This window comes from Oncorhynchus nerka, linkage group LG3, assembly GCF_034236695.1.
Source record: "Oncorhynchus nerka isolate Pitt River linkage group LG3, Oner_Uvic_2.0, whole genome shotgun sequence".
In the NCBI taxonomy this organism is placed as follows: Eukaryota; Metazoa; Chordata; class Actinopteri; order Salmoniformes; family Salmonidae; genus Oncorhynchus; species Oncorhynchus nerka.
In genome coordinates this window covers 77095308-77118121 of record NC_088398.1, presented here as the reverse complement: position 1 = coordinate 77118121, position 22814 = coordinate 77095308, and the positions used below count along the sequence as shown (strand labels likewise).

The 22814-nt window shown below is 41.3% G+C and overlaps 3 protein-coding genes and 1 pseudogene across 4 annotated transcripts; all 4 read left to right on the top strand.

The window, feature by feature from the left end:
• LOC115113525 (FERM and PDZ domain-containing protein 4-like) overlaps window positions 1-3486 on the top strand; it is a 45059-nt pseudogene extending 41573 nt beyond the window's left edge.
• A 1219-nt stretch (window positions 3487-4705) lies between these two features.
• tlr7 (toll-like receptor 7) lies at window positions 4706-11470 on the top strand. Its single transcript, XM_029641307.2, has 2 exons — window positions 4706-4884; window positions 7561-11470. Exons 1-2 carry the CDS (start codon window positions 4867-4869, stop codon window positions 10732-10734), a joined length of 3192 nt encoding a protein of 1063 aa, XP_029497167.1. The 5' UTR covers window positions 4706-4866; the 3' UTR covers window positions 10735-11470.
• A 158-nt stretch (window positions 11471-11628) lies between these two features.
• On the top strand, window positions 11629-20293 carry LOC115113542 (toll-like receptor 8). The gene is made up of 2 exons (XM_029641319.2): window positions 11629-11860; window positions 16888-20293. The coding sequence occupies exons 1-2, from the start codon at window positions 11858-11860 to the stop codon at window positions 19993-19995; spliced, it is 3111 nt and encodes a 1036-aa protein (XP_029497179.1). The 5' UTR covers window positions 11629-11857; the 3' UTR covers window positions 19996-20293.
• Window positions 20294-20783: 490 nt separating this feature from the next.
• tmsb4x (thymosin beta 4 X-linked) lies at window positions 20784-22511 on the top strand. Of its 2 annotated transcripts, none has more exons than XM_029641332.2 (3): window positions 20784-20888; window positions 21806-21918; window positions 22035-22511. In XM_029641332.2, the coding sequence occupies exons 2-3, from the start codon at window positions 21819-21821 to the stop codon at window positions 22064-22066; spliced, it is 132 nt and encodes a 43-aa protein (XP_029497192.1). In that variant the 5' UTR covers window positions 20784-20888; window positions 21806-21818; the 3' UTR covers window positions 22067-22511. The 2 variants fall into 2 exon arrangements, with proteins under 2 accessions (XP_029497192.1, XP_029497200.1); XM_029641340.2 differs by having other exon boundaries at window positions 20836-20888; window positions 21785-21918.
• Window positions 22512-22814: the final 303 nt, after the last annotated feature.

Below are 22814 nucleotides of genomic sequence, written 5' to 3'. Positions count from 1 at the left end.
TGATGTGTAGAGGTTTGTTGTCATAATATGCCTGTGCCTGAGGCCTTCTCAGTCCATTATACAACACTTGCTGCAGGGAGAGTTGGTCAAAGTGCTGAAATGCAACGTTGTTCCATTTTACACCATTCTCTAGAAATCAAGCTACGTTGTGAAAACATAATTAGAGAAAAAATCTTTCTAAAAAAGTCCTCTGATGAAAACAGGAAAGGGTGATGAGAGATCAAAGCAACGCACCATGTTGTCAGGGAGATGCTTAACGATTCTCTTTGTATTTCTGCTCCCCCTAGTGTAGCTTGTACACAGCTGGAGATGGCTGGTGGGAAAGACTCCTCCTCAGCTCTCTCTGAGGTAAACGCCGCCGCCACCACCACCACCAACTCACTACCATCATTTACCAGTAGCAGCAGCATGTTCAGAGTCCAGTGTTCCCAGTGTGCCAAAGCAGCAGGGGTGCCACAGCCCTGAGTCCTTCCCACACTGCACCATTCCTCTCAAGCGTACACCCATGTGAACATATCACAAGCAGCCTCAGGAGTCGGATGTTGAGGAGGAGCTGGAACAGCATCACACCCTGGATCTGGGAGCCTCGAAGCGCTGCTGGAAAAAACAAAAGCCACTCTGAACGTGAGGAGCGCCCAGAGACTCCAGTCACCCGATGACCCCACCAAGCCACAGAGGGGAGATTAGCTTTTTCCAAGACACTTTCCAAGAGCTTGTCTCAGGGCTCAGTATGGTCTGTTAGATCAGTTAGCTCTCAGTGCTCTGGCAGGAGGCTTTTCAGAGGCGCCTCCATCTTGCTGCCAGCATCACTGGATGCCAAACTGCTCCGAGCCATGCCACTACCCAGACTGCACCCCAGGAGGTGGTGGATGAGCCTGGAGGAGGTGCCACGAGCCCTTCACTCAATGCTTCCCCAAGAGGAAGACCAACATGGTTGGGGACGATGTAGATGAAGGTAGAGAAAACCCCATCCCACAGCCATTCTCTGGAGGTCAAAGAACCCAATCACTCCCTAGCAACCTCAGTGTTGAGGTAGAGAACACAATCTCTCTATACACCTCTGGAGCTGAACCCTCCACTGTGGCTGAACAGCTCAACGTGGCCAGTGTTGTGACTGTGAGTGATATGAGTCTGGGAACAATGCTGGCCCATGTGAACTCACTGAAGGGAAGACTTACAGCCTCCCCAAGGGGGTCCCAGACACACAGAGAGATTCCCTTTAGATAATGGCCCTGGTGCACTCCAGTGTAGGTCAGGGAGGGGGCCAGAGAGAGGTCCATAGGTCAGAGGTCAGGTAGCCCGACCTATGGAGATTCAGCCAGCTGCTCTCCATGAAGGCCCTAGAGTGAGGCAGCGCCTGTAGTCACATGGCCCTGGTGCATCCTGCTCACCCTGACTCAGTGTCCACATGCTCTGCTGCTTAACAAAGGCCTGCATGTCACTGGTGGAGGGCTTTAGCCATGAGAGCCGGTCAGCGCGAGCTGGTCGCCAAGGTGGACGAGCTGGTCGCCAAGGTGGACAAGCTGGTCACCAAGGTGGACGAGCTGGTCGCCAAGGTGGACGAGCTGGTCACCAAGGTGGACAAGCTGGTCGACAAGGTGGACGAGCTGGTCACCAAGGTGGACGAGCTGGTCGCCAAGGTGGACGAGCTGGTCGCCAAGGTGGACGAGCTGGTCGCCAAGGTGGACGAGCTGGTCGCCAAGGTGGACGAGCTGGTCGCCAAGGTGGACGAGCTGGTTGCCAAGGTGGACGAGCTGGTCACTAAGGTGGACGAGCTGGTAACCAAGGTGGACGGGCTGGTAGCCAAGGTGACTAGTTGGTAGCCAAGGTGACGAGTTGGTAGCCAAGGTAGACGAGCTGGTCGCCAAGGTAGACGAGCTGGTAGCCAATGTGGACGAGCTGGTAGCCAAGGTGGACGAGCTGGTAGCCAAGGTGATGAGCTGGAGGTGACGAGTTGGTAGCCAAGGTGGACGAGCTGGTAGCCAAGGTGATGAACTGGTAGCCAAGGTGACGAGCTGGTAGCCAAGGTGACGAGCTGGTAGCCAAGGTGGACGAGCTGGTAGCTAAGGTGGACGAGCTGGTAGCCAAGGTGACGAGCTGGTAGCCAAGGTGACTAGCTGGTAGCCAAGGTGACGAGCTGGTAGCCCAGGTGATGAGCTGGTAGCCCAGGTGATGAGCTGGTAGCCAAGGTGACGAGCTGGTAGCCAAGGTGACGAGGTCGTCATGAGTTATGTCTGCTTGCAATTGCTGAAACGGCTTCGGGCAGTTCCCCCGATTACACATCACTCTACCACCATGTCTGCTATTGTCAATACACTGAGTTGCTCAATTACAACACTCCCTTACAAGTAAACAGAACAACACGGTTGTCTTTCTGATTAGTGATTTCAAAGCCATACATTAGAGACATGGGTTTATTCGACTCAAACCAATGTGAACTGCTGTGACATACCTTTGCCTTTTCTGAATCGTGATGACACTTTTAAAAGAGATTATATTCAGGCATCTGACCAGAAAATAATTCACCTTAGGGTATATACACTGATATTACTTGATAAGTACACTTTTACAAATTGATAATGGGGTGTAATGTGTAGATAGACCTCTATTGGATCTGCATTATATTTGTATTCATTGTATTGAAATATTATTTTACACATGATACATATTATATGACAAAGAGCTCTAGACAAATCAATGTGGAAGACAATAAATGATATTATGTGATACAGTCCATTGTGACCTCAATCTTTTTCATTTGCTGAATCCAGCGTAGTTTATGAATCGTTGCACATGATCACTGAGTACTTTCCTGTTATTTAGGTAGTCAGCACTGTAACATATTAAAGGTTTAAAACGCTGCAACCTGATTATGGTCTCCTTTATTCTTCTGATAACAAATGGCATACAATGTAAAGGTCCAATTCAATTGTCAATGATCAATTTCAAAATATTTCACGAATATTGTTTTCTTGTTCTCTAAAGCCAAGCCCCTTTCTGCATGAGTGAAGGGAGCTTACTTCATCTTTCTCATAATTTATACCAAAAACTCTCCTGGACCATGTTTGGTTGAATAACAATGTTTACTTATTTACTGTTTGGAAGCTGGAGAGTGTGTCTGCATGGTGTATTCTAACCTTGCCAGGCACAGACAGCGCTGTTTTTCACTGCAGCCACTAGCTAATGTTCCAGTTGTCCCTGCATGCACACCCAACCGATGGAAAGTTTTGTGGTGTGTTTCTCTAAACCTAGGTTTGTTTCACTTTCATTTACAGAAAAAATGAACCTGAAACTGTGGTAACAAAATAGAGAAATGTGTCAGCACATGTCTCCAAGTAAACACATTTCCTCCTTTTATACAGTGCCTATAGTCAAAGTCTACACACCCTTCGCAAAGTGTTCACATTTTACTACCTTAAAATTAAATCTAAATGTGAAACGAAATGTATTGAAATTCTTCCAAATAAATACCAAATTGAAAACTAAGATGTCTTGATTGCATGTTTATTCACACCCCAGAGTTGACACTTGGTGAAAGCAGTTTTGGCAACAATTACAGCTGTGAATCATTTTTAATAAGATTTTATCAACTTTTCACAAATCTTAGGGCAACATACTGAATGCAGTCTCCGCTAACATGGGAACATTGCTTTAAAATTTAAATCACGCTGTAAAGCTGAACTTCTGCAATACGTATTGAATAGAGACCTAAGGCACCTTTTCCTTTAACTTTTTACCTTGGCTTTGCTCCTTTCATATTTCCTTTGATCCTGACAAACTCCCCAGTCCCTGCCAGTGGCAAGCATACCCATAACATGATGCTGCCACCAAATACTTAGTGTTGTACAACATTTCATTCACCACATTACTAACCTGTATGACAACTTGAAAAGAAGGAAGCCCTAAATCCACATTCTGTTTGCAACAAAAGGCCCTTAAGTAATTCTGCAAGACAACATGTCATTTTTTGCCTAAATTAAAAACTTGAATACAACACATCACAAAGTGAAACCCTCTGTATTTGGTGGCAGCATCATGGTATGGATATGCTTGTCACCGGCAGGGACTGGAGAGTTTGTCAGGATCAGGATTCCACCAGGTATTAACTCTGGGGTGTGAAGACATATGCAATCAAGACATCTTTGTTTGAATATAATTTTTCTTTCACTTTCAAAATGTGGAGTAGGTTGTGTAGATCGTTTGGGGGTGAAAAAATCCACTTTTTTTTTTTTTTTTTTTTTATCCCTCTTTAGATTTAATATTAAGGCAGAACATTTTGAAGACCGCAATGCTATCATAAATAAGACAAACTATATGCATATTCCTATCAATAAATGTTAAAAATCAAGGATGAGCACATGCTTGAAAGAAGCTCCATTACATTTACATTTAAGTCATTTAGCAGACGCTCTTATCCATTCACACACAATTAATCAGTACTGCTGCAAACTGCTTAAATTATAAAAAATATATATATATGTAAATATATATATGTAAATTAAGCTATTGAATGTATAGTATTGGATTTATAAACCAAGAAAGCCTACATACAGAAAATGCTGATCAATTAAGCCTGTACCAGAAATAGACAACATTGATTGATTTAACAATTTAGATTTTAGGAACTTGACCTTAGGCAACAGTTGTACTATGTGCCTATTGATAGATAGGTGTCTAGCATCTGCCTAAAGGGAAGTGGAAACTATTAAAGACACTTTCACTCGCACATCTGTTGTCCTTCGTTCCATCAGCCTGTTGTTTTCATGTTTTCACATGAACATTTTATCGTTCTTAGTACTCCTTTTATTTTACAGTACGAGAGAACTGAACCGTGAGAACTTATCCACACAAACATTGATCTGAACAATGCTGTCTCACATGATGGTAAGAATACCTTTCATATGGTAATACCTTTCATATGGTAATACATGTAATATAGTAATACATTTAATATGGTAATACCTTTCATATGGTAATACATTTAATATAGTAATACATGTAATATAGTAATACATTTAATATGGTAATACATTTAATATGGTAATATGGTAATACATGTAATATGGTAATATGGTAATACATTTAATATGGTAATATGGTAATACATGTAATATGGTAATACATTTAATATGGTAATATGGTAATACATTTAATATAGTAATACATTTAATATGGTAATACATGTAATATAATAATATATTTAATATGGTAATATGGTAATACATGTAATATGGTAATACATTTAATATGGTAATACATTTAATATGGTAATATGGTAATACATTTAATATGGTAATATGGTAATACATGTAATATGGTAATATAGTAATACATGTAATATAGTAATACATTTAATATGGTAATATGGTAATACATTTAATATAGTAATACATTTAATATAGTAATACATTTAATATGGTAACACATTTAATATGGTAATACATTTAATATAGTATTACATTCCGGAGACACCTGAAACCCCACCTCTTTAAGGAATACCTAGGATAGTATAAAGTAATCCCTCTCACTCCCCCCTTAAAAGATTTAGATGCACTACTGTTCCACTGGATGTCATAAGGTGAATGCACCAATTTGTAAGTCGCTCTGGATAAGAGCGTCTGCTAAATGACTTAAATGTAAATGTAAATGTAATATAGTAATACATGTAATATGGTAATATGGTAACACATTTCATATGATAATACATTTCATATGATAATACAGTTCATAGGGTGTAGCATGCACATCCATTGTGCAAGGGGAAAAAAAAAGATTAATGAAAATGAAGAAACTGGGGATGAACCTCTAAACTGGGGATGAACCTCTAAACTGGGAATTAACCTCTAAACTGGGGATGAACCTCTAAACTGGGGATGAACCTCTAAACTGGGAATTAACCTCTAAACTGGGGATGAACCTCTAAACTGGGGATGAACCTCTAAACTGGGGATGAACCTCTAAACTGGGGATGAACCTCTAAACTGGGGATTAACCTCTAAACTGGGGATTAACCTCTGTCTCTAACATCTAAGCTAACACGATGGTCGTACCATGGATCATTTAGTTATTTAATTTGGGATTTTAGGACCCCTTTAAGGTATAAATTCAATAACATTGAATTTGGCCTTTGCTACTACAGAGACGCATTGGATCAGACATCTAAAAATAAATAAGCAATGAAGTTTTGAAGAGTTTGTCCTTATATCTAGGAGATACAAGAAAGCTCAGGAAATATTTTGGTTTTTTGGACACATATTTAACCTCTTATTTTTGTTGGCACAAAACAACCTCCATACTTCCATTCGTTTGCATTGGTTACCTTCAGACAGGCTGTAGAGCAAAACAGAAAACACAGAACGGTTTGGCCTTCCAACTATTATAACCACTCTATGGAAAGGATAGTGGTTATAGTCGTTTTGAAGGCCAAACTGTACGGACACTACATACATTTTTCGTGAGAAGACTGACTTTCAGGACATCTCATGGTCTGACAAACATCGCTGTAGCTTGGACACCTTCCACCGCAGATGCAGAAGACCAACATAGGTCGATGTGGCGGATTGAGATAAAAATATCGGATTTCTCTGAAATTAAACTGACAGATTTTGATGGGGATTTGTTTTAATCATGTTACTTAGATTGATGCATGTGTGGGCCAATAGACTCTTAATTAACCATGATTATAAAGGACTCAATAGAGGTGAATGAAAAAGGAAACCGCATCACTGATCTTTAATAAGCGTACGTATCAGACACACGGCCTTCGTCGACGAAGCTTATTAAAGATCAGTGATACTTTCAAGAGCAGTGTGATCAGTGTTTCCTTATTCCTTCATCTTGTTCAACTGTTACCATGCACCTGCAAAAAAAGATTGCTCAGATGTGCGAGTGCCTTTTGAATTTTGACTCAATAGAGGTAAAACGACATTTTTATATATTGTTTAAGTTATGTCTATGCAGAACAACATACTAAAGGTCAATAGAATCAGAATAAGAAATAGTAGAAAATAAAAAATGCTATCACAACCTTTTCATAAATTAACCAACATCTGCAGTAGCTTAGTTGAGCTGAGCCACTGGTTTCTATATTCGTATATTTTATTGAGCAGTTAATTTACAAAATTATTTTAAGACTCTCTTGTGTCCTATGGTTTATGAGAGGCGACATGCAAATAAGACTCGTTATCATTACCCCTCTAGGAAAAACACTGTCCTGTTCCCCCAGAGGTCAGAGTGTGTTATCATTACCCCTCTAGGAATAACACTGTCCTGTTCCCCCAGAGGTCAGAGTGTGTTATCATTACCCCTCTAGGAATAACACTGTCCTGTTCCCCAGAGGTCAGAGTGTGTTATCATTACCCCTCTAGGAATAACACTGTCCTGTTCCCCCAGAGGTCAGAGTGTGTTATCATTACCCCTCTAGGAATAACACTGTCCTGTTCCCCCAGAGGTCAGAGTGTGTTATCATTACCCCTCTAGGAATAACACTGTCCTGTTCCCCCAGAGGTCAGAGTGTGTTATCATTACCCCTCTAGGAATAACACTGTCCTGTTCCCCCAGAGGTCAGAATGTGCATCTTTCCACGTGTGTGGGGTGATACTGCTGGGCCTGTGGTGCTCCTCTGTGCTGGAAGCTGGAAGCTGGTACCCCAAAACCCTACCCTGTGACGTCACCCTGGCCAGCAACAACACCATGGTCAACGTAGATTGCACTGAGAGAGGACTTCTAGAGGTCCCAAAGGACATCCCCAGAAACACCACCAACCTGACCCTCACCATCAACCACATCCCTCACATTAACTCAACGTCCTTCCAGGGCCTGGAGAACCTCACCGAGATCGACATGCGCTGTAACTGCGTGCCCATCAAGATCGGCCCCAAGGACCGCATGTGCACAGAGAGTGTGACTATCAAGACGAACACCTTCAAAGACCTGAGGAATCTGAAGGCTCTGTATTTGGATGGGAATCAGCTTTCCACCATCCCAAAGGGTCTCCCTCCGAACCTCATTCTGCTCAGTCTAGAGGTGAATAAAATATATACCATTCTGAAGAGGAACCTCTCTGACATCACTAACGTACAGATTCTTTACCTGGGTCAAAATTGTTACTATCGTAACCCATGTAATGTTTCCTATCAAATTGAGGAGGGAGCATTTTTACAGCTTGGTAACATGACTCTCCTATCCCTCAAGTCAAATAACTTATCCTACATTCCCCCAAGATTACCGACAAGTCTCAGAGAGTTGTATCTCTATAATAACAAGATTGAAATGGTTACTGACAAAGATTTTCATAACCTAACCCAATTGGAGATACTTGACCTGAGCGGAAACTGCCCACGCTGTTACAATGCACCGTTTCCTTGTGTTCCGTGTCCTAACAATTCACTTCAGATAGACAAAAACACCTTTAAAACGTTGACCAAACTGAGGATACTACGCCTGCATAGTAACTCCCTCACGTATGTGCTTAGAGAGTGGTTTCAGAACTGTAAAGAGCTGCGAGTACTTGATCTCTCAACCAACTTTTTAGCTCGAGAGATAGCATTTACTTACTTCCCACGAGCTCTTCCCAACCTGGAAGAACTGGACCTGTCTTTTAACTACGAGCTGCAGAGGTATCCAGCTACACTGCACCTTAGTTCCTCCTTTTCCTCCCTGAAATCCTTGAAAGTTCTCCGCATCAGGGCCTTCGTCTTCCAGCAACTTACCCTCGAAGACATCAGCCCACTGATTCATCTAAAGAACCTGGAGGTCATTGACTTGGGCACCAACTTCATCAAAATAACCAACCTCAGCATTCTAATGGAACTGAAAAGCTTCAAAATAATAAATTTATCTGACAACAAAATATCATCCCCCTCTGAAAGTGGTCAGTCTGTTGCCTTTTCAGGAGGAGAAGCCATACATGGCTCCCCAATGTCAGATTCTGGGCATAACAGCAATGGAGAAGTGAGAGAGATTCATTATTTTAGATACGATGAGTACGCTCGCAGCTGCAAATACAAGGACAAGGAGGATGGGACGCTGAATTCATTCGTCAATACCCAGTGCAGCAAGTTTGGAAAAACCCTGGATATCAGCAGGAATAATATATTTTTCCTTCACTCCAGATTCTTGAACCTTGCTGACCTTAGATGCCTAAATCTCTCTGGAAATGCAATGAGCCAAAGTCTAAATGGTTCTGAGTTTACTTTCCTCACTAACTTACAGTATCTTGACTTCTCATTCAATCGTCTGGACCTTCTCTATTCCACAGCGTTTCAGGAACTGAGAAGTTTAGTTATCTTAGACATAAGCAACAACAATCATTACTTTGAATCAGAGGGTTTGACCCACATGCTTAATTTCACAAAAAATTTGACCAATCTGACGAGATTACTAATGAACTATAATAAGATTTCTACATCCACCAACACAGAGCTGGAGAGTCTCTCTCTGGAGGAGTTAGAGTTCAAAGGTAACCGTTTAGATATGCTTTGGAGAGATGGTGATACAAGATACATCGACTACTTCAAAAAACTGCTAAATCTGAGGGTCCTAGACATCTCTCACAACAACCTCAACTTCATCCCTCAGCAAGTCTTCCAAGGCCTGCCAGACAAACTCACTCATCTCTACATCAACAACAACAGATTGAAGATATTTAGTTGGGAGAAGCTCATTATTCTTCAGTACTTAGAGGTCTTAGATCTCAGTAGTAATAGCATATCAACAGTTCCCCCAGAGCTCTCCAACTGCACCAAATCTCTCAAGACTCTCCTCTTACGCAAAAATCAAATATCCAAACTCTCTGCGTATTTCCTCAAGGACGCCTTTAGTTTGAAGAATCTGGATCTCAGCTTCAATAACATTCAAAACATTGAGCAGACCAGCATCCCTGATGATGTTGTCGATCAAATGGACACGTTAGTCCTGAATAACAACAAGTTCATGTGCAACTGTAACGCCCTCATGTTTGTGATGTGGCTGAACCGCACCATGGTGAACATCCCCAGACTGGCCACCGCTGTGATCTGTGCTGCTCCAGGAGCCCAGAGGGGTCATCCGGTCATCTCCCTGGACCTAGAACTGCAGGCCTGCCAGCATAACTACCTATCCATCATCCTTTACATCCTACTCACATCCCTGGTGCTCAGCTTCATCGCCCTCTCCATCTCCAGCCACCTCTTCCTCTGGGACGTGTGGTACCTCTACCACTTCCTCCTGGCCAAGTTCAAAGGCTACAGACGCCTGTCCTCGCCGAGCACTGCCTACGACGCCTTCGTGGTATACGACAAGAAGGACCCGGAGGTATCTGAGTGGGTGCTGAAGGAGCTGCTTGTTCAGCTGGAGGACCAAGGGGACCACCCCTTACAGCTGTGTCTGGAGGAACGAGACTGGATCCCTGGCTGCCCCCTGATCGACAACCTGTCCCAGAGCATTCACCAGAGCAAGAGGACCGTGTTCATACTGACGAACAAGTACATCAAGAGCGGGGACTTCAAGACCGCATTCTACATGGCCCATCAGCGACTTATGGATGAAAGAGATGATGTGATTGTCTTGATTTTCCTGGAAAAAGTCCCCAGTCACTCAAAATACCTGAGACTCAGGAAGAGGTTGTACAGGCGGTCAGTGATGGAGTGGCCAACAAATCCTCAAGCGCAGCAATACTTTTGGTTTAGCCTAAGGAGTGTACTGGTAACAGACAGTCAAAAACAATACAGTAATCTCTTCAAGGAGACTCTTTGAAAAAGGACAAACACAATGATTTTTCGCCATTTGTTAAGAATGCTTAGCATTGTCCTTTTTTATGTGATTGTGTAATGATTGTGTAATCATTGGGTAATGTCATTAATGACAAAAAGAGGGAAGCAAACCAATGGAGAACTTCCTCAATTAATCTATGAAGATTCTGTTTGATTTAGCTCAGATGGTGGGATGGGAATCTGCAGTGTCAGACAGTCAGAGACACTCAAAAACAATACAGTAATCTCTTCAAGAAGATTCTTTGAAATTTTACACTTAGAATACACCTTACCCACTGGGCACACACTGGTTGAATCAACGTTTTTCATTGAAATTACATGGAAACAAGATGGAATGGACGTTGAATTGACATCAGTGCCCAGTGGGTAGTGTTGATCTTTTAATGTGGTGATTGTTGTAAATTGTAAATTGTAAATTGTTGTTAAACGCTCTGATCACCTGTGATAATTAGCTATCTAGCATGCTCTGATCACCTGTGACAATTATCTTACAGATGGGTTTTAAGGTGTACCGTAAATGTAATGTATCTGGTTTTAAGGTTTACAGTAAATGTAATGTATCTGGTGAGAATGTTTAGATATTAATTTTCATCTCTAATACTGACTGATTATGTTTGCTGTACTGCAATGCTTATAAATATACTGTCTCAATCTCCTATCCTGCTGCGGAGAGTAAGGTAACAATACATTAATAAAATAATGATTCACAAAATGTTTAACTGATTCTGCCTTTAATCTCTTTATGCCATATGAAAGTATAAAAATGAATTAATTACAGAAAGTGGGAAGAAAATCAGAGGAGAACTTCCCTAATAACATGCCCCAACACTGACTACCCATAATCCACCTGATTGAGGCAACCAACCAGCTTGATGAACACATCTGACTAACCATAGCTGCAAGGGGAATTTTAGTTGCACTTCAACGTGTGTTTGAGTAGAGAGGAATTGAGTCATTACACAAGGGACTACATTGATGGAAACAAAAAGAAAACGAACAGTCCTCTGCAGTTGTATTAAACTTTTTTGCTAATTGGTAACTAAACTACCAGGCACAACTTATTTGAAAGGCTTTCAAAATATCACAAGGAATCAACGGTAAACAATATGGTAAGTTTGATTAATTTCAGTGTCTATTTAGCGTATTTAGGGTATTTGCTTTTCGAAAGTGGCAAAATTGATAATGAAACATGAGAAAATACATTACTTTTTAAAGGGGAAGTAGTGATATTTCACAATCGCTACATTCACAAATGCCATTTCTATCTAGGCAAACATATTATAGATAACTAGTATGCGGAAATTAGTAGTATGTCCTAACATCCTACATGGCCAAATATCCACGTTACAGCACGTGTTTACAGAAGACAGACGGAAGACAGAGGGACCACCTGTGCTAATTAGCTATCTAGCACTCTCTGATCACCTGTGCTAATTAGCTATCTAGCACTCTCTGATCACCTGTGCTAATTAGCTATCTAGCACTCTCTGATCACCTGTGCTAATTAGCTATCTAGCACTCTCTGATCACCTGTGCTAATTAGCTATCTAGCACTCTCTGATCACCTGTGCTAATTAGCTATCTAGCACTCTCTGATCACCTGTGCTAATTAGCTATCTAGCACTCTCTGATCACCTGTGATAATTAGCTATCTAGCACGCTCTGATCACCTGTGATAATTAGCTATCTAGCATGCTCTGATCACCTGTGATAATTAGCTATCTAGCATGCTCTGATCACCTGTGATAATTAGCTATCTAGCATGCTCTGATCACCTGTGATAATTAGCTATCTAGCATGCTCTGATCACCTGTGATAATTAGCTACCTAGCATGCTCTGATCACCTGTGATAATTAGCTATCTAGCACGCTCTGATCACCTGTGATAATTAGCTATCTAGCACACTCTGATCACCTGTGATAATTAGCTATCTAGCACGCTCTGATCACCTGTGATAATTAACTGTCTAGCACGCTCTGATCACCTGTGATAATTAGCTATCTATAGCATGCTCTGATCACCTGTGATAATTAGCTATCTAGCACGCTCTGATCACCTGTGATAATTAGCTATCTAGCTATCAAATACCTGTGGTAAAGTGCTATATAGCATGCTCTGATCACCTGTGATAATTAGTATTCTAGTATGCTCTGATCACCTGTGATAATTAGCTATCTAGCATGCTCTGATCACCTGTGATAATTAGCTATCTAGCATGCTCTGTTCACCTGTGATAATTAGCTATCTAGCATGCTCTGATCACCTGTGATAATTAGCTATCTAGCACGCTCTGATCACCTGTGATAATTAGCTATCTAGCACGCTCTGATCACCTGTGATAATTAGCTATCTAGCTATCAAATACCTGTGGTAAAGTGCTATATAGCATGCTCTGATCACCTGTGATAATTAGTATTCTAGTATGCTCTGATCACCTGTGATAATTAGCTATCTAGCATGCTCTGATCACCTGTGATAATTAGCTATCTAGCATGCTCTGTTCACCTGTGATAATTAGCTATCTAGCATGCTCTGATCACCTGTGATAATTAGCTATCTAGCACGCTCTGATCACCTGTGATAATTAGCTATCTAGCACGCTCTGATCACCTGTGATAATTAGCTATCTAGCTATCAAATACCTGTGGTAAAGTGCTATATAGCATGCTCTGATCACCTGTGATAATTAGTATTCTAGTATGCTCTGATCACCTGTGATAATTAGCTATCTAGCATGCTCTGATCACCTGTGATAATTAGCTATCTAGCATGCTCTGTTCACCTGTGATAATTAGCTATCTAGCATGCTCTGATCACCTGTGATAATTAGCTATCTAGCATGCTCTGATCACCTGTGATAATTAGCTATCTAGCACGCTCTGATCACCTGTGATAATTAGCTATCTAGCACGCTCTGATCACCTGTGATAATTAGCTATCTAGCTATCAAATACCTGTGGTAAAGTGCTATATAGCATGCTCTGAACACCTGTGTGTAACAGAAGATGGCCACCAGAAATATGTTGTCATTTAGAAATACTGTCGGCTGAAACTGTGATAAAACAGTCTACAGTAAGTGTGTATTATGCATTTGTAAAATTATGTTGATGTGATATGAATGTAAAGGGTGTTATGTACAGTTGAAGTCGGAAGTCTACATACACTTAGGTTGGAATCATTAAAACGTGTCTTTCAACCACTTCACAAATTTCTTGTTAACAAACTATAGTTTTGGCAAGTCGGTTAGGACATCTACTTTCTGCATGACACAAGTCATTTTTCAAACAATTGTTTACAGACAGATTATTTCACTTATAATTCACTGTATTGCAATTCCAGTGGGTCAGAAGTTTACATACACTAAGTTGACTGTGCCTTTAAACAGCTTGGGAAATTCCAGAAAATGATGTCATGGCTTTAGAAGCTTCTGATAGGCTAATTGACATCATTTGAGTCAATTGGAGGTGTACCTGTGGATGTATTTCAAGGCCTACCTTCAAACTCAGTTCCTCTTTGCTTGACATCATGGGAAAATCAAAAGAAATCAGCCAAGACCTCAGAAAAAAATTGTAGACCTCCACAAGTCTGGTTCATCCTTGGGAGCAATTTCCAAATGCCTGAATGTACCACATTCATCTGTACAAACAATAGTATGCAAGTATTTTTATTTATTTTTTTATTTCACCTTTATTTAACCAGGTAAGCTAGTTGAGAACAAGTTCTCATTTGCAACGGCGACCTGACCAAGATAAAGCATAGCAGTTCGACACATACAACAACACAGCGTTACACACGGAATAAACAAAACATACAGTCAATAATACAGTAGAAAAAAAGAAAACAAAGTCTATATACAGTGAGTGCAAATAAGGTCAAATAAGGGAGTTAAGGCAATAAATAGGCCATGATGGCGAAGTAATTACAATATGGCAATTAACACTGGAATGGTAGGAGGGGCAAAAGATGGATGTGCAAGTAGAGATACTGTGGTGCAAAAGGAGCAAAATAAATAAATACAGTGTGGGAATGTGGTAGATAGATGGGCTGTATACAGATGGGCTATGAACAAGTGCAGTGATCTGTGAGCTGCTCTGACTGACGGTTCTTAACGCTAGTGACTGAGATGGGAATCTCCAGCTTCAGTGATTTTTTTAGTTTGTTCCAGTCAGTGGCAGCAGAGAACTGGACGGAAAGACGACCAAAGGAGGAATTGGCTTTGGGGGAGACCAGGGAGATATACCTGCTGGAGTGCGTGCTGCTATGGTGACCAGTGATGCTGGATGGGCGGGCAGGTGTGGGCAATGATCGAATGAATAGCATGCATTTAGTTTTATTTGCATTTAAGAGCAGTTGGAGGCCACGGAAGGAGAGTTGTATGGCATTGAAGCTCGTCTGGAGGTTAGTTAACTTCTTCGATATAGGGGGCGCTCTTTTAATTTTGGGATAAAAAAACATTCCCGTTTTAAACAAGATATTTTGTCATGAAAAGATGCTTGACTATGCATATAATTGACAGCTTTGGAAAGAAAACCCTCTGACGTTTCCAAAACTGCAAAGATATTATCTGTGAGTGCCACAGAACTGATGCTACAGGCGAAACCAAGATGAAATTTCAAACAGGAAATGCCCCAGATTTTGAAGGCGCTGTGTTCCAATGTCTCCTTATATGGCTGTGAATGCGCCAGGAATGAGCCTTCTGTCGTTTCCCCAAGGTGTCTGCAGCATTGTGACGTATTTGTAGGCATATCATTGGAAGATTGACCATAAGAGACTACATTTACCAGGTGCTCCGGTTGGTGTCCTCTGTTGCAATTATTGCGTAATCTCCAGCTGGTTCTCAGCTGGAGATGGTTCTCAATCAGAGACAACGACAGACAGCTGTCCCTGATTGAGAACCATACCCGGCCAGAAACAAAGAAATACAAAAACATAGAAAAAAGAACATAGAACGCTCCACAACACAGTAGAAGCCTCATTCAAGTTTCTAAAGACTGTTGACGTCTTGTGGAAGCCCTAGGAAGTGCAACTTGATTCATATCCCACTGTGTATTCAATAGGGGCTGGGTTGAAAATCGACCAACCTCAGATTTCCCACTTCCTGTTTGGATTCCTTCTCAGGATTTTGCCTGCCATATGAGTTCTGTTATACTCACAGGCATCATTCAAACAGTTTTCTATCCAATACTAATAATAATATGCATATATTAGCAACTGGGACTGAGGAGCAGGCCGTTTCCTCTGGGTACCTCTGGGCACCTTTCATCCAAGCTACTCAATACTGCCCCTGCAGCGATTTTTAAGGACAACAAAGTACAGGTATTGGAGTGGCCATCACAAAGCCCTGACCTCAATCCAATAGAACATTTGTGGGCAGAACTGAAAAAGTGTGTGCGAGCAAGGTGGCCTACAAACCTGACTTGGTTACACCAGCTCTGTCAGGAGGAATGGGCCAAATTTCACCCAAATTATTGTGGGAAGCTTGTAGAAGGCTACCAGAAACGTTTGACCCAAGTTTTTAAAAATTATAGGCTATGCTTCCAAATACTAACTGAGTGTATGTAAACTTCTGACCCAATGGGAATGTGAAATAAAAGCTGAAATAAATCATTCTCTCTACTATTATTCTGACATTTCACATTCTTAAAATAAAGTGGTGATCCTAACTGACCTACGACAGGGAATTTTTACTAGGGTTAAATGTCAGGAATTGTTAAAAAACTGAATTTAAATGTATTTGGTAAGGTGTATGTAAACTTCTGACTTCAACTGTATCTAGAACTGTATCGCAATTGATAATTGATTCACTTTTAGATGGAGTATATGGCTGTTTTTTCTACCAGAGCCAGTCTACCTCTGAAAATATAATACCTTATAAGGTCCTTGGATTTCAAGGAGTAATGGTATGCTCCTTAAGAGTACATCTTGGGCTACTTGTTGGTCTACTCCACACAGAGGAGGCTGGCAGACATTCCATTTATTCCATTTCAGCCATTAATATGAGCCCATCCTCCTATAGCTCCTCCAACCAGCCTCCTCTGACTCCACGTCAGTTAGACATCTCATCATGAATCATTAGTCTTTCATTAATCTGTCATTATATTTCCATCCTCACACTTTTGTACTTTGTATTTCCAGGCTGCTACCACCTGCTGGTTACAGTTGGCATCATTGTTCCTGTGTCACATCCTGGTCATAAATACTTCATGTACCTTATGGATGCCATGGCAGTTTCCATGTGACATTAAGGTGGTCAATACTACTAAAACCACAGATGACATCATCTTCAATTGTGAGGAGCGTCGACTGAGAAAGGTACCTGATGGCATCACCAGGAATGTGACTGTGCTGGACCTATCAGAAAACAACATCCAGAATGTATCTAATGAATCCTTTTCTAACCTGGAGAACCTGACCATTCTCAATCTCAACTGGGTCAACAAAAACCATATAAGTCACATTGCCGAAGGTGCCTTCCAAAATCTGACAAACCTGCAGGACCTAAGGCTTAATGGAAATGGCCTAATTGAAATTCCACAAAACCTCCCACTCAGCCTGGAAATACTCATGCTGGACAATAACAAAATCAATTTCTTGAATATGAGCTACCTCTCTGGTATAACACATGTGAAGGAGCTCTTCTTATCCAAAAACTGCTTCTACTGGAATCCTTGTGAGAATAATTTTACTATAAGAAACGGCACATTCTCAGCATTGATTAACTTAGAAGTTTTGACATTGGCCTTTAATAATTTAACTCAAGTTCCAAAAGAACTTCCCAGCTCTTTAAAAACATTATGGCTCGAATCTAACAAGATACAGTATATTGATAAGGATGATTTCTATGGACTAACCCATCTAAAAACCCTTGAATTACAGGGAAACTGTCCACGATGCTCCAATGCTCCATTTCCGTGTGTCCCCTGTCCCAATATTTTCCTAGATATTCATCCTCATGCATTTCATGGCCTTACAGAGTTACAGACACTGCACCTAGCAGGGAACTCACTCAGTTTCATCAAGAACTCCTGGTTTGAGAGTTTAAACAATCTTAAACAACTGTTCCTCTCTTATAATTTCTTGTCTAAGGCTATGACTGAAGGAACATTTTTTAGCTATCTACCAAAGCTAGAAGTGATGGATTTTTCATTCAATTATGATTTGTTAGCCTACCCTGACACCCTACTGCTTTCAAGACAGTTTTCTAAATTAATGTCACTTAGAACATTACATATAGCAGGTTATGTTTTTAAAGAAATCCAGTCAAATACTCTCAGCCCTCTCCATCATCTAAAAAATCTGTCAGCGTTAAACATGGGAATTAATTTCATTGTCCGCTCTAATTCTACCATATTCAGAGAATTCTCACACTTGAAACTAATATACCTCGCAGAAAATAGGCTGTATCCAGTTTCAGTGAGCGATTCACCAGGCCGTGTCTTAGGAAGCAATTCAAAGTCGGAGCTGCACAAGTCACCTCTCACTAGTCACTATTCACATTCAATGGATTTTTCCTTTGAGTTAAAACATGGCCTTGTGAAGCAAGAGTGCTTTGACTCTGGTCGAGTGCTGGTCCTTAGTTCAAATAATATCTTCTTTATTTCTCCAAAGCAATTTGAGGGCTATGGTGACATTGCATGTCTGAACCTATCAAGAAATGGATTTTCTGCAGCACTGAATGGGACAGAGTTCACAACGTTACCAGCCCTAACATATCTGGACCTGTCCTTTAACAAGATTGACCTGGCCTATAACAATGCATTTAAGGAATTACACAAACTACAAGTTTTAGACCTAAGCTACAACAGCCACTATTTTGAAGTGTCAGGTGTGACACATAATTTAAATTTCTTGACAAATCTACCGGCTTTGAAAGTACTGAATATGTCAAACAATAACATTTTTACATTAACAACTAAGCAGATGACAAGCGCATCTTTGAAAGAGCTTCAATTTCAACACAATTTGTTGGCCACGTTATGGAAAGAGAGGGACGGCTCATACAACAGACTTTTTAAAAACCTGGTGAATTTAACCTATCTCGATATATCCTTCAACAGCATTGAGAAGATTCCATCAACAGTCTATGAAAACTTACCATATACCCTTCAGAAACTATGCATTAGTCATAATTTACTCACCCATTTTGATTGGGATAAACTGGCTAGTTTCCAACAACTGAATATTCTGGATCTAAGCTATAATTCTTTATATCACATGTCAGCAAATCTCTCAAACTTCACAAATGCACTTCAGATGCTTGACTTGAGCTACAATCAGATTGCTCAACTCTCTGATGGATTTCTTAAGGGTGCTCACAACCTTCAATTACTTGACCTCAGCCACAACCAACTGACTATCGTCAACGAGACCACCTTCCTTTCGGGCCCTGAAAACTACATGAAAACCTTGTCCTTGCAAGGTAATCCATTCCAGTGTACCTGTGACTTATTCGACTTCATCCTGTGGATTAAAGATAACAAAGACGTAGAGATTCCCGGACTGGCCACTGAGTTGATCTGCAACATGCCAGCCGAAACGAGAGGCCAACCAGTGATACTGTTTGACATTGAAGAATGCGTCAATGACATCAATGCCTTCCTGATTTACTCCCTCTCCGCTTCCTTGATCATGCTCACCATGGTCATCACCATGGCAGCTCATATGTTTTATTGGGATGCTTCCTATATTCTATACTACCTGAGGGCGAAGCTAAAGGGCTATCATTCCTTTGGGTCCGCAACAACAAACAATCTCTATGATGCCTTTGTTACCTACGACACCAGAGACCTGTGGGTGTCTGACTGGGTGCTGAACCACCTGCGGGTGCAGCTGGAGGAGAGGCAGGAGAGACACCTGCCTCTCTGTCTGGAGGAGAGAGACTGGGTCCCAGGGGTCCCCCTGATAGACAACCTCACCCACAGCATCCGACAGAGCCGCAAGACCGTTTTTGTGCTGACCGAGGCATATGTCAGGACCGGGACCTTCAGGATGGCTGTGTACCTGGCCCACCAGAGGCTGCTGGATGAAAACATGGACGTGATCGTGCTGGTTCTCCTGGAACCTGTACTGCAGCATTCTCATTTCCTCCGTCTGCGGCGGCGTCTGTGTGGGAAGAGTGTTCTGGAATGGACCCGGACTGCAGCCGCAGAGCCCTGGTTCTGGCAGTGCCTGGGTAACGCTGTCAGGTTAGACAACCAGGTGATGTACAACCAGATGTACTCCAGGTACTTCACCAATAAGTAGAGCACAGGTCACACCAGAGACTCAAGAGGGACCAGGTAGCTTTCTCACACAAATAGACTGAGCAGTTAAACACAACAACTGCAATCCCTTTTTACAATTTATTTTTATATCCCTTTATGATTGGATGATTCTGTACATCTGAAATCAACAATATGTAAATAAATGTTCTATTCATTGCTTTAATGCCAAACAGGGGGGTATTGGGTTGTGGTGTGAGCCGGTCAGTGGCACTTATGGTATGTGACAATAGAGACATCATTTTCAAAAATTGTGACAATAAAGACAACATTTTCAGAAATTGTTATGACTCATTATTTTATTATATGAATTATCATTTCAAAAGATCACAAATTCAAAACATTGTATAGGGAATCTCTTTGAACTACGCAGACAGTCACAGCACCAGTGTGCCTTACGATCATGGAAAATGTATTATCTAAAATGTAATCAACGACGTAGGGATCAACTAGTAGTCTTACTATGTTTCTGATGCAAACCAATGAAGTCAGGGTTACCATCTGATGTAATACTGTGTTAATCCACGGGATGTCATTATTGACACAATCACTAAGAGTTACCGGTTTACACTGGACTGGTTTGGGTTGGCAGCAATGCTCTGAAATGGTGCCCTAAATCAAATGAGATAAACATTCGTTGTCCAATACGATAAACAAATAAAACCACAACTATTATTTGTGCTCTCTCTCTCTCACTTGTAAAGATGACGGAATATATATTTTCCCTAACCAAGTTGTGCAAGAGAGTGAAGGGACGTGACGTCATGCTGCAAATTAGCATATTGCGGAGTATAATAGACTTTGATTGACCAGCCCGCCTTCACTTGTGTTCGGCGCCATCTGGATTGAGACTCATTTCTATCCAATACACCTCCGGTGAGTGCGCAAACAAATTATTTATTGTCGCAGGGCCTACATAGCATGTGTAACCAACTAGGTTAACTTCACAGCCATGTAGTATGTTCTGTCGTGTAGGCTATAAATGGTCCAACCGCTGCAACAGCCTTAAGCATAAATGCTTAATCAATATATATTGCTCAATGTATTTCTACATGTTGAAGTCCTATTCAATAGTGTAATTGTTTGTTCTATCACTTGAAGTTGGTACCCTAGTAAGTGTTGTTTTGAGTGAAACGTATCAATAGTGTGGATGTTCTAACGTAGGCTACAATGTTTCCTACACAAATATTATCATGTCTTGATTTAGGATGTGCTACAAAGTCAATATGACAAAGCAAATGTGCAAATGCTGACCATTGATGGTCGATGCCAATAGTTAGCCTCAGCCTGTTTTGCGATGCTGCCAAGCAGGGCGGTGGTTGTTCGACTACTTCGCCTGCAGATAGCTCTCACAGAATGGCACAATACTGTTCTCCAGATTTGTCGCCAGTCATGAGAACACGTGCTCGTAGAATAAATTGCATAAAATAATGCAATTTTACGTTGCTTTTGTAAATCTAGGAAAGTAATGGACTAGGTTGTATGTACTCGAATTTAGATGTGGGCTGCTTGCCCTGCCAGGGAGAATGAAAGCATTTAATCTTACCCCCCCCCCCACTCCAACACATGTGCTGTAGGGGATTGTGCTCTTTGTCTGCATTTTGGGTTTGATTTGAATGTATGGGCCTATTAAGAGTAACTATGATGGAAGCTGTGCTAAATTGTGTGCAAGGCCCATATGGTTTCATAGACCAGGTTTTGTTCATGTTGCCAGTCTAGAATAAATTCTTGCTTTCTCTTTTACATTGTAACCTAAATGTCTAATTGTTCAGTTTCATCTGCTGTTTGACCAGATCCTCTGCAAAGATGTCTGACAAGCCAGATCTTGCGGAAGTCTCCAACTTTGACAAGACCAAGTTGAAGAAGACCGAAACGCAGGAGAAAAACCCCTTGCCCACCAAAGAAAGTATGTTCGCTTTATTCTACGTCAAAAGCTGATTATCCTTTGAAATTGGTGTTTTACTGAGAAGTTGAGACACTGAGCAAACATTAAGAACTAACCTGTTATCACCTTCCTTGCAGCCATTGAACAGGAGAAGCAAGCAACAGCATGAAGCCCAAGCTTCCACTATGCACTGTACATTCCACGAGCATTGCCTTTATTTTCATCTCCTTTTAGCTGTAAGGAACACCTAAGTTGCATTGTAATTGGACAAAAGCAGAAGCCTGTACAGCCGCCCCTCCCCCCCCCTCCCTTTTACATAAAGTCTGAAAGGAAACAACTACTGACTGGCAGTCTGACTAGGAGGATGTGTTGCTCGCCCTGACTCACTTCAGCGCTCTGTCACCTGTTCCTGCATCCAGCCACTTGTGGTTGTGATGGATCAGCCCAACCAGGGACCCACACTTTTGACAGTCAGTGTAGTTCAGCTTCTGGCCACCTGTGAAATGCTTTCAAATCAAGCAGTGTTTTTGTTACTTGTTCAATTGTTTTGTATAAGTTCAATTCTTGGAATGCACAAGTTTGTTTTGATATGCAATTAAAAAGAAATAACTGTTTGGTATTGTAATTTTCATTTTGAATATACTTGCATTTTGTCTCAAGTGTCACATTGTACACGTTGTTCATTACAACTCTGAAAGTGCCACAAATCCTTTTAGACTACTGGAATTGCATTCTATACCGCTGAATGGCTATGCAGTCACTGTTAATCAGAATCCAAGCGATGTGTTTCAAACTGCTGGAGTGTGGTGGCAGTTTAGTCATTTAGCATGCTTCTCCAGAGCAATTTCCTGTTAGCCTTAAACTGGCTAGGTGAGGCAACCCTATTTCAGCTAAGTGCAAAGGTGCTGCTGAAAGAG